The sequence below is a fragment of the Tachysurus fulvidraco genome, chromosome 15 (assembly GCF_022655615.1).
Source record: "Tachysurus fulvidraco isolate hzauxx_2018 chromosome 15, HZAU_PFXX_2.0, whole genome shotgun sequence".
NCBI classification, from domain to species: Eukaryota; Metazoa; Chordata; class Actinopteri; order Siluriformes; family Bagridae; genus Tachysurus; species Tachysurus fulvidraco.
Genome location: NC_062532.1, coordinates 22,800,843 through 22,813,057, shown reverse-complemented (window position 1 = coordinate 22,813,057; position 12,215 = coordinate 22,800,843). Strand labels below are relative to the sequence as shown.

The 12,215-nt window shown below is 44.8% G+C and overlaps 1 protein-coding gene across 3 annotated transcripts in view; it reads left to right on the top strand.

The window, feature by feature from the left end:
* syt3 (synaptotagmin III) overlaps nt 1-12,215 on the top strand; it is a 52,122-nt gene that overhangs the window by 28,744 nt on the left and 11,163 nt on the right. For all 3 annotated transcript variants that reach the window (XM_027145495.2, XM_047800980.1, XM_027145496.2), the window contains exons 5-8: nt 150-332; nt 5,714-5,840; nt 6,603-6,821; nt 11,642-11,762. In XM_027145495.2, coding sequence (XP_027001296.1) covers nt 150-332; nt 5,714-5,840; nt 6,603-6,821; nt 11,642-11,762 — 650 coding nt within the window. The remainder of the gene's footprint in view (nt 1-149; nt 333-5,713; nt 5,841-6,602; nt 6,822-11,641; nt 11,763-12,215) is intronic.

Sequence of the window (12,215 nt, the reverse complement as noted above, 5' to 3'; positions counted from 1 at the left end):
GTCTGTCTGTCTGTCTGTCTGTCTGTCTCCATTTCTCTGGATTCTAGTTATATTATGGAGTCTTTATATATTACCCTCTCCCTCTCTCTCTCCCTCTCTCTCTCTCTCTCTCTCTCTCTCTCTCTCTCTCTCTCTCTCTCTCTCTTCAGACCCAAGCCCATGACTCATCAGCTCTCCAGTCCTGATTTTCATGGAGAGGAGAAGAGCGAGCAGGTGACGTGCATCGGGCAGATCAAGCCGGAGCTGTACCGCCCGCGGCAAGGCGAGCAGGGAGACAGCAAGCAGGGCGACACGTGTGGAAAAATCAGCTTCCTGCTCCGCTACTCTTTCAAGTGAGCTCACGTCACCTCACACACTCCTTCTTTCTCCATCCAAAAACCGGATGATCCCTCCATCTGCTCGTTTCTTCAGCTAAAAATAGACAACACACACATACACACTCACACACACATACATGTACACACACAGTTTATACCGAACAGTTCGTTAGTTTCTAAAGTTAATGATGTCATCATCTGTTATCTATCTATCTATCTATCTATCTATCTATCTATCTATCTATCTATCTATCTATCTATCTATCCATCTATTTATGTACAGCTACTGTAAACTTTTCCCACTGAACAACATTAATGTAACTGTAAACAGATAAAAGCTATGATGTAACAGTCATCTGGTTGCTGTGGTGTAAGAGGAATAAAGCACCAGGGGAAATAATCAGCTGTGTGACGCTAACACATGCTGCTACACGGAGTGAAACCCGGTGATGTGTGAATGGTTCTGATTCTCCTCCTGTGCTCGCAGCTTTATTTTTATCTTGCTGAGGTTATTTTTATCAGCGTTATGATTTCACCTTCGTCCTCTCCCTCTCCAAACGATTGAACTGTAATCATTTCTTACATAATGTTTGTTAGAGCCACGCGACTCGGATAGCTTTTAGCACGGGGGCTATTTAAACCAGGGAAAAGGAGGCGAGGACGACGTACAAGGCTTTGAATTATAGTGGTGCTGGAGTCTTTTTATTTCAGCAGCAGCTCTTCAGTGAGTGCATGAAAGTGCTGATGTCTGAAAAATGAGAGAGAGAAGCAGAGCCATGAATTATATATGGCCGAGCACTTTAAACAGGCCCACGCCGTCAACACATAATAACAGCGAGCTGCGTTACAGCCAGAGTTATAGAGGGAGAAGAAGAAAGTCTGGCGGCTAAGAAAGAAGGAAAGAAAAAAGGAGAAGTGGATAAATTGAGGCAGGTTTCAAACTGGACATGTATTGAGTAAGGAATAAAACACAGCTGAGCTGCTGGTCTACAGAAATCATCAATGAACAAGTGCTGGGACGCGTTTCATCGATTAAAGAAGAAACCGCAAAGAAGGAACTCTGGCTGTTCCAAAGCACCGACACTGGAGACGCCTTCAAGGGTGTTTGTGCGTTTGTTTGCGGAAAATGACTTCATTCATTCATTCATTCATCTTCTACCGCTTATCCGAACTTCTCGGGTCACGGGGAGCCTGTGCCTATCTCAGGCGTCATCGAGCATCGAGGCAGGATACACCCTGGACGGAGTGCCAACCCATCACAGGGCACACACACACACACACACACACACACACACACACTACGGACAATTTTCCAGAGATGCCAATCAACCTACCGTCTTTGGACCGGGGGAGGAAACCGGAGTACCCGGAGGAAACCCCCGAGGCACGGGGAGAACATGCAAACTCCACACACACAAGGCGGAGGCGCGAATCGAACCCCCGACCCTGGAGGTGTGAGGCGAACGTGCTAACCGCTAAGCCACCGTGACCCACTTGTTTTGTTGTTTATGAATTTAATTTGAAACTTTGTCATTTTTATTCTAGATTTTTATATTTCTGTGAAGCTGCTTTGAAACGACGTCCAGTGCTACGGAAATAAAATAGAATTGAATTGAAGTAAAAAGCCTCGATGTTTACGGTGTGTGATGTTCTTCACAGCGATGCTCTTCAGGTGCTCTTTAACTGACATTATCACGTCTCCAGCTGTGTCGAGTTGTCATCTTGTCGTGTTGAAGATACGCTGATGTGTCACGGCGAGACGCGGTTCGGGGGAATAGCAGGTCTGACCCTGTGGGACACACCATCCGGCTGTTATCTCTCTCTCTCTCACACACACACACACACACACACACACACACACACACGTGTACCAGGGGAATTGCAGCCATTCTTAGCCGCCACCTACTGTACGAGCTCCTGAAGAGCTATTGTTATTTATCTGTTGATTTGTGGCTCCAAAGGGCCCCTGGGAGCAACACGTTTGAAAGAGTGGCTTTGTGTCACTATGAATGAGGAGGAGGAGAAGCGCTGTCACTCACTGGTTAAGGAAAACGAGTGAGACGTGAGGCGTTAATAGGACGTGTGCCCGTTAAGACGACAGCCTCGTTGTTTAATCACAGCTGAAGTCAGAAGCAGCCTGTGTTTATGATGAGGGGTTTTTATCTGGAGCTGCATTGTTCTCAGTGTGCAGCGCTGTCAGAATGATCGCTGTCTCTTCACCGCACTCGTTTATTCATCTAGAGAACATACAACACGCTCCGAAGTGCAGCACAAGAAACGAAACACTTCACAATGTGCTGTTGTACTGTAATAATCGACATCTGGCTTTTATGTGTTTAATAAAAGTTTCCTTACATATTCTCAGGACTGAGTGAGGACCTTTTAGACTCCACCGTTGTTTGCTTAGAGCCCTGTGACGGTTCCTCCAGAAGAACCTTGCACAATGATTCACAGCTTTGGTTACTGTGGTGTTTATGGAGGAAGTGAAGTATGATTGGTTGGAAGACAAAAACCGTTCTCTGATTGGACGCTACGGCTTTGAGAGTGGGAACTGTTTTTAGATCGGAGTCTCTGTGGCTGTCTCTGATTGGATACCTTCATTTCAGTGAGTGATTGAGCGCTAGAGTGTAAAAGGGACGCTAGAAGTAAAGGAGACGCTAGTGAGAGTCAACACCTCATTTCAGACTCCTGCCGTCTTCGTAATTAAGAAGGGACACGGTCATTAACAGTGAGAGACGTGTCGTAATAAGGTCTGATTAGATCCTGGAGAGAAGCACGTCCTGTAATTACAAGGGCATGTTTTGAGCGTCCGCGCGACTCGCTACGCTATAGACAAGGCATGAGTGATAGTGGTGCATGTAATAAGGTCTACATTATTGATCAGGTCCTCGTGCTCCAGGCGCTTCTCTTGCAGCACGTACAAACACATACGCATTAAATATTTAAACTTTCATATTTACTGCTGCTTGTAGCTCAGGGTTCCGAGTCTTTATCGATCAAACTCTTTACCCTTTTGTACTGACCCAGATTTCTTTTTTTTTTTTACTAAAAGTCGAGGCTGAAAAACCAGTGTTGTGTAAAGTATGTAATAAAAAGCCTCATAGCCCTAAATCTGTTAGTGTCAGAGAAGGAGGCGTGGCCTCAGTGTCTGTAAGCTCGGGTGGAGAAGGCGTGGCCTCTGGTACCCTCTCAGTTAAAGAGGAGTGGCCTTGTGCAGTCTTAGAGAAGAGGGAGTGGCCTCTGTGCCTGTCAGTCTTAGTGAAGAGGGAGTGGTCTCTGTGCCTGTCAGTCTTAGTGAAGAGGGAGTGGTCTCTGTGCCTGTCAGTCTTAGTGCAGGGGGAGTGGCCTCTGTGCCTGTAAGTCTTAGTGAAAAGGGAGTGGCCTCTGTGCCTGTCAGTCTTAGTGCAGGGGGAGTGGCCTCTGTGCCTGTAAGTCTTAGTGAAGGGGGAGTGGCCTCTGTGCCTGTCAGTCTTAGTGAAGAGGGAGTGGTCTCTGTGCCTGTCAGTCTTAGTGAAGAGGGAGTGGTCTCTGTGCCTGTCAGTCTTAGTGCAGGGGGAGTGGCCTCTGTGCCTGTCAGTCTTAGTGAAGGGGGAGTGGTCTGTGCCTGTAAGTCTTAGTGAAAAGGGAGTGGCCTCTGTGCATGTCAGTCTTAGTGAAGGGGGAGTGGCCTCTGTGCCTGTAAGTATTAGTGAAGAGGGAGTGGCCTCTGTGCCTGTAAGTCTTAGTGAAGAGGGAGTGGCCTCTGTGCCTGTCAGTCTTAGTGCAGGGGGAGTGGCCTCTGTGCCTGTAAGTCTTAGTGAAGGGGGAGTGGCCTCTGTGCCTGTCAGTCTTAGTGCAGAGGGAGTGGTCTCTGTGCCTGTAAGTCTTAGTGAAGGGGGGGTGGCCTCTGTGCCTGTCAGTCTTATTGAAGAGGGAGTGGCCTCTGTGCCTGTCAGTCTTAGTGAAGGGGGAGTGGCCTCTGTGCCTGTCAGTCTTAGTGCAGAGGGAGTGGCCTCTGTGCCTGTCAGTCTTAGTGAAGAGGGAGTGGTCTCTGTGCCTGTCAGTCTTAGTGCAGGGGGAGTGGCCTCTGTGCCTGTAAGTCTTAGTGAAGGGGGAGTGGCCTCTGTGCCTGTCAGTCTTAGTGAAGAGGGAGTGGTCTCTGTGCCTGTCAGTCTTAGTGCAGGGGGAGTGGCCTCTGTGCCTGTAAGTCTTAGTGAAGGGGGAGTGGCCTCTGTGCCTGTCAGTCTTAGTGAAGAGGGAGTGGCCTCTGTGCCTGTAAGTCTTAGTGAAGGGGGAGTGGCCTCTGTGCATGTCAGTCTTAGTGAAGGGGGAGTGGCCTCTGTGCCTGTAAGTATTAGTGAAGAGGGAGTGGCCTCTGTGCCTGTAAGTCTTAGTGAAGAGGGAGTGGCCTCTGTGCCTGTCAGTCTTAGTGAAGAGGGAGTGGCCTCTGTGCCTGTCAGTCTTAGTGAAGAGGGAGTGGCCTCTGTGCCTGTAAGTCTTAGTGAAGGGGGAGTGGCCTCTGTGCCTGTCAGTCTTAGTGAAGGGGGGGTGGCCTCTGTGCCTGTCAGTCTTAGTGAAGGGGGAGTGGCCTCTGTGCCTGTGAGTCTTAGTGAAGGGGGAGTGGTCTGTCTGTCTGTCAGTCTTACAAAAGATGTTGTGGTCTCTCGGGAAGTCCTACTTAAGTGGGTGTGGCCTCTCCACCCCTAGGTCCCAGCAAAGGAGGCGTGGCATTCCATCTATCAGAAGAAACATATTTTTAAACTTTAAACTGTTTATCTTTAAACAGTGTTGAGTCGCACCACATTAGATTAGATCATTGATCTCGTATCAGGATCACTGTATACCATTATAGAACAACCCACAAACCACCACCCACTGAGTGTATCACACACACACACACACACACACACACACACACACACACACACACACACACACTTCAGAAATCGGAGAACACTGAGTGGATAATATGGAAAATATGGAATAGCAGTTCAGCAGCGTGAGCTGAGTGATATTATAGACTATATAACTGAATATAAATAAAAGATGTGACATTATAATTAAATTAAAATTAAAATTAATGTCATCTTTCACTTCACCCTTTGTGCTGTCAGTTTAAATCATTATTATGATCTGTAATATAGGTAGTAATCCAGCTCCAGGGTTCTCTGATCCATCCTGAGCTTAACTTAACACTGAGCCTAACTCTGCATGTTCTTTGCCAAGTTCTTCCAGTGTTCCTCATGGCTTTCTCCAGAATCTCTGCTTTCATTCCACCAACACACAGCTAGGAGGAGAGGAATCAGTGTAGATGTTCCCAGCAGTGACCTCTCTCTCTCTCTCTCTCTCTCTCTCTCTCTCTCTCTCTCTCTCTCTCTCTCTCTCTCTCTCTCTCTCTCTCTCTCTCTCTCTCTCAGTACGGAGCAGCTGGTGGTGAAGATTCTCAAAGCTCTGGACCTGCCTGCTAAAGACGCTAACGGCTTCTCAGACCCATACGTGAAGATCTACCTGCTGCCTGACAGGAAGAAGAAGTTTCAGACCAAGGTGCCTTCTTTTCCCTCCATCCTCTTCTTTCACTCCTCCACAGTACTGTATTAGCATAGAGCTCTGATACCGAGGCGTTTATTTGACCTGCTTTCATTTCCTTCCTTGTCTGTGATGATGAAATCTGCTCAGTGTTCAGCTTTTATATATATTTCAGCCGTTCCTGAGAAGAACCTTGAACGGTTTAGTCTCTGAAAACCTTCTGAAGCTTTTTGTTTCCTCAGAAATGACTAGACCATATGTCCCCTGTCACCTTACTCACTCTTCTGTTTTGTTTTCCTTCATGTCTTCTTTTCTTTCCTTTATCAATCACTGTCGTGCAGAAGATCTGAAAAGATTCAAAGGCATGTTAATAAGATCTTATAACCCACTTATAACCAGACTTTTCGGACAAACGGTTATTCTAAAGAGCAGGTTTTATATAACACCTAAATCCTGAAACTAGATTTCGCCTTATTATGTCTATGGTGTGACTTGAGCTTTAGTAAATTTATGGTTAAAACATCTAGACCCTAAATAATGTACTTTCTAGAATATTTAATGGATGTTCTGGTGGTGCAACAGTTCAATGTTTGAATCCTGCCGCTCTAAATATTAAAATTTTCCTCATATGCAAATTCTAATCCACCGCGGTGCTTGGACCCCGACAATCGCTGCTCGTGCCCCAATGCGTCTTTCTCTTCTCTTTACTATATTCCTTTCTATCTCTCTTTCACTTTCTTCCTCCATCTGTTCACGCGTCCATTTCTCTGTGCTCGGCAGGTGCACAGGAAAACCCTGAACCCGGTGTTTAACGAGACGTTCCAGTTTGGCGTACCGTTAGCCGAACTTCACTCTCGCAAGCTTCACTTCTCCATCTACGACTTTGACCGTTTCTCCAGACATGACCTGATCGGCCAGGTGGTGGTGGAGAACCTGCTGGACTTCAGCGAGGGCAGTGGGGAGAAGCCCATCTGGAGGGACATCGTTGAAGGGACGGCGGTGAGACCACATGCTAAACACACACACGGTTTACCAAGACATGGAGTGTGTTGCATCTGCTTCGGTCTGCGCTCAGCTAATTACTGATTAACAGTTTGTTTGTCTGTAATTTGTCATCTGCAGGCTCTGTGTTTTGGGTCAGCAAAATCTAACAGTGTAGAAATCAGTCAGATCAGAGAGAATAAGGAAATTATATTCTACAACTCAGGCATCCGGTCCGGTCTCCTCACACTCACTCCTTACACTCCTCACGCTCTCTAACACACCTGACTCAGCTCGGGGAGGGTTTGATAATTAGCCGAGCCGAGTCAGCGGTTTTACAGCGGGGAAAATGCTAAAACACCAGGAGCGCGAGGTCTCCGCTAATAGGCTCAGGAGCTGCTACCGCTAACGCAGAAACAGATTAAAGGACCTCAGCTGCAGCAAATTCTGCCCCAGAATATGTTTACACAATTAGTGTCCCCAGGATATATATTATAAAGCATGATGTAGAACAACTGAAGAGTGTGTGCGAGTGTTACGTTAAACACCCAGCAAAGTGTGAAGAAGAAAAAAACAGAATTATATTTAAGCAGGTTTATTATGGGAACTGAGTACAGGGGTGTGGCCTAATATTATAATGATTTTGATTGACAGCTGTCTGTCTGACACAGCAAGATTCCCAGGCTTTGGATCTGGAGCTGTTTGGGTTTTAGGAGGTTTGGAGCTCTTTAGTTCCTTCATTGAAGTCATCAGAAGGTTTTCTACACGTTAGTTCCTCAGAAGGTTTTGGAACACTTCATTATTCTCAAACGTTTCTCTTCACAAAGGATTTTGGAGCTTTGTAGTTTTTCTGTGGAAGGGCTTTAGTTTTTCAAATATTCTCTACTCTTTACCGCCTCTAAAACTTGTGGAGCCATTTTATTCCTCAAAACACTTTCTGGTTCTGAAACTCTGATGTTCTTTAGAAGATCCCGGGAGCGTTTCATTTCCGGAGCTCTTCAGTAAACTGTAACGGATGAGTTCCTCAAACAGTTCAAACTCTTACGTTTAATAAATGTTTCTAAAGGGTTTTAAAATATTTTAAATACGAAAATTCTCAAAAGTTCCTGGAACCAAACCAAAAGAAAATGATGTAACAATTTAAAGCCTCAAAATACTTTTTATACTGAACTCCCTTTAAAATAAATACGTAACTCCTGAGGTCATTATGGGATGTTTCATAAAGCTGATGATCCTGGAACTGTTTAATTTATCAAAACTTTAGAACTTCAAAAGAACCTGAATGGATTAGTTCCTCAAAAGCTCCTCAAAAGCTCCTCGAAAGCTCCTCGAAAGCTCCTCGAACTCTTCCAGAGATTCTAAAGTTCTCAAACCTGTTTAATTCACCTGAAGACTCTTATAAGGGACTCTTTTGGAACTTCAGAAGGTTCAGGAATGGATTCTTTTTATCCCAAAGATTTAATGTTCGGTTCCTAAAAAGGTTCAGAAAGACCGACTTTCACTCTCAGAAAGTTCTGGCACCCAGTGCAGCATGTGAATGATCTTAAGGGGATCAGGGTTCAACGCCCAGCACTGCTGGGCCCTTGAGCAAGGCCCTCAACCCTCTCTGCTCGAGGGGTGCTGTATCATAGCTGCCCCTACACTCTGACCCCAACCTCCTCAGTTGGGGTATGTGAATAAAAGAATTCCACTGTGCTGTAATGTATATAGGGGGGGCACGGTGGCTTAGTGGTTAGCATGTTCGCCTCACAACTCCAAGGTTGGGGGTTCGATTCCCGCCTCCGCCTTGTGTGTGTGGAGTTTGCATGTTCTCCCCGTGCCTCGGGGGTTTCCTCCGGGTACTCCGGTTTCCTCCCCCGGTCCAAAGACATGCATGGTAGGTTGATTGGCATCTCTGGAAAATTGTCCGTAGTGTGTGTGTGTGTGTGTGTGTGTGAATGAGAGTGTGTGTGCCCTGTGATGGGTTGGCACTCCGTCCAGGGTGTATCCTGCCTCGATGCCCAATGACGCCTGAGGTAGGCACAGGCTCCCCGTGACCCGAGAAGTTCGGATAAGCGGTAGGAAATGAATGAATGAATGAATGAATGTGTAGCCCTCTCACCGATTAACTGGCTCTGATCTGTCTAGGGAAATGATTTTATACGTGAGAGGCACATCTAAATTTACCGAAGGTGTGATGTGTACTACCAAAGTAACTCAAACTGCTGTGTTTAACATCGGGCTTCAGACTTCAGTGTTTCTTTAATTTTTTTATTTCTCTTCTATCACTCAGAAAATATTAACCACCTAATAGTAAATAGTAACAGTAAATAATAATAATAAATCACTTAATAGTAAATTACAATAGCATCACTCTCAAAAAAGTTACATAACAGGCCTTTCACCAACCTCTTTGCTTAAAGAAGCAAATCACAGGGGATTGTAACGTAGAAACAATAAACAAACATTTATTCTCTGAAACAAGTGTAAATAAAACAACCCAAAACCCCACAAATGTAATGTTACCCAGCTGGGATTTAAATGTCTCGTTGGTGCACTTAGTTGGAGCTCAGGTGAACACTTTATACTGTAGTACTCACGTAATCCAATGGAACATGGAAGCTCAAAAGAGAAGCGCCCACCATCCAACGATGAAAACGAAGCCAAGATGCAGTAGAAGTCTCCACGTGGCCTGCGGTATCTCCTGTCGAATTTCGTATCCTTAGTTTCTCCGGTGCTCAAACACTGTACACGACCATTCGCGTTGCAAACCGTTAAGCAGTCAGATGAAAAGCACTTGAAATCCTTTTTGTCTGTCGCGGGAACACACGCACGCACGCACGCGGAGCCACTCTCACCATGCGCTCCTCACAGAGTTCATTTCCGGTTTATTTTTGTTCAGCAGTCTATTATCTGCTAGATGTCCTTTTATGTCGTCTGCAAACTCAGTTGTTAGGTTTTTGTCAAATGCCACAGTATTTTTTTCCCGAACCGCCGATGTGCACACGTTTGTCGGCCACCTCGTGTCCTCCGACCAACTCACTCACTTCCTCCTTTTTTTTCCTTTTTCCCGCTCCTCCCCCTGACCTCCAGAGGTCAGCGAGAAACCCACCTCATTGGTCAATACAAAACCCTTTTTTTTTTATAACAGTATTTCCCTTACTTATTTCTTTTCTGTTTGAAAGTAATAATTAACGATTTACTGCAAAATAAAACACAAACTAAATAATTATTAGGCCCTTATTTTAGCAGGGCTCTACAAATGTATATGTGGCAATAATAAAGGCTTCTATGCCCCTGTTCTATCCATCTATCTATCTATCTATCTATCTATCTATCTATCTATCTATCTATCTATCTATCTATCTATCTATCTAATCTAAAGCAGAATTGCACAAGAGTGAGATGATTTATAAAGGAATTCTGTTTAAAGAAACCTCATTTTAAATGGAACGCACGTGGATATTTTGTACAGAGTCACTCCGTGTGAAGGCGTCTGAACAGCTGCTCTCTGAACAATCCAGACATCGAGAACACGAAGTGTTATAGAGCGAAGAGAAAGGCTGCGGATGTGGGGAAGGGTTTATGTGACGATGTCAATGCATCCTGAATCTGTAGAAAATATCAGATCACAAACAAAAACAAGAGGAGAAAAAGTGTGTGAGGGGAAAATAGAGTCAATTAAGGAAGGTTAGAGTCTGTCACACACACACACACACACACACACACACACACACACACACACACACACACACACTTCACACTCCATGATGATTAAACACTGAGGATTTTGTTTACTCAGCCTGCTTTGCTTCCTCTTTTCATCCAGATCCCTCGTGGAACCAGAGCCGACGTGTTGACATTAAAGTTTCATATCAAAATAAAAGCACATCCTTTAGGTCGAGTTTGTTTTTTATTTATTTATTTGTTTATTTATTTGTATTATTTAAAAAAAAAAATTCAAAATACACAGATTTTTACCGGAACGTATAAAACTCGTCACATTCACATTCCAGACTCTGAGACTCATTAAAATGTTGGCACAAAAGTTTTTAGAACTATAAATATACTCAGAAAGATCTGAGAAGGACCTGGAACTCAACGAGGTTCCTCAAAAGGTTCCTGAACTATCGAAATCTTCCTTAAAGTTTCAAATCCATCAAAAGCCATGGAATGTTTGAGGTCATTTAAATGGATCTAGACTTTACTTCCTGAAAAGTTCAACATTGTGGAGCCGTGAGATGATGGCGATGTGTCTGGTGCTGGAATTTGTGGGCTAGCAGGCTAGAGCTCTTCCTTGCTAATTTTCAGGTAGATGTTAAGGTTCCTGATGGATCCTCACGCTGTCCTATAAAAAAACCCATGAATTTATTGGCTAGAGTCTAACTAGCTAAACTGTTAGCAACATCAGTGCAAAGCTTAAATTTAGTGTTCAGATATCCCGGGTGCCTAGCAACAGAGTTTTCCTTATCCCACATCCCAAGCAGACATTTAATTGAAGCACAGCATCTGTTACACTCTTCCTGTAGTGTGTTACACTGTCTAATATTATGGGGCTGCAAAAGATTACACAAAAAGTGACTGAAAGAGTGAGAGATTCAGGAACAGTGAGACAGATACAAAGATGTACATTCAGAGAGAGAGAGAGAGAGAGAGAGAGAGAGAGAGAGAGAGAGAGAGAGAGAGAGAGAGAGAGAGAGAGATATTTCTCTACACATATCTCTCTCAGATTTAGTATGTTAATAGATCTATAAGTGGTTTTTGGACTTATATATGTGTGTGTGTGTGTGTGTGTGTGTGTGTGTGTGTGTGTGTGTGTGTGTGTGTGTGTGTGTGTGTGTGTGTGTGTGTGTGTGTAGGAGAAAGCTGACCTCGGGGAGCTGAACTTCTCACTGTGTTACTTGCCGACAGCCGGTCGACTAACCGCCACCATCATCAAGGCCACCAACCTCAAAGCTATGGACCTGACCGGCTTCTCAGGTATACACACACACACACACACACACACACACATACACATACACACACATACACACACACAAACACATACACACACATTAATGGGTGGCCCGGACGCACCTCATTAACACCTTACACTCTATAGAGCTGAAGGTCGACAGAAAAAAGTATATTAAAGAAAAAAAGCTGTGTGTGTGTGTGTGTGTGTGTGTGTGTGTGTGTGTGTGTGTGTGTGTGTGTGTGTGAGAGAGAGAGAGAGAGAGAGAGAGAGAGAGAGAGAGAGAGAGCTCAGAGACAGACACAATCAGTGTCGGTTAATGTGATTATCACAGAAGAACTAATGAAATAATGGATTGTCTCTGAGGATGTAATTAAGCAGTGTCTCTCTCTCTCTCTCTCTCTCTCTCTCTCTCGCTCCCCCCTCCCTCCCCCCCTCTCTCTATCTCTATCTGAAAGAGACAAAGTTTTTACATC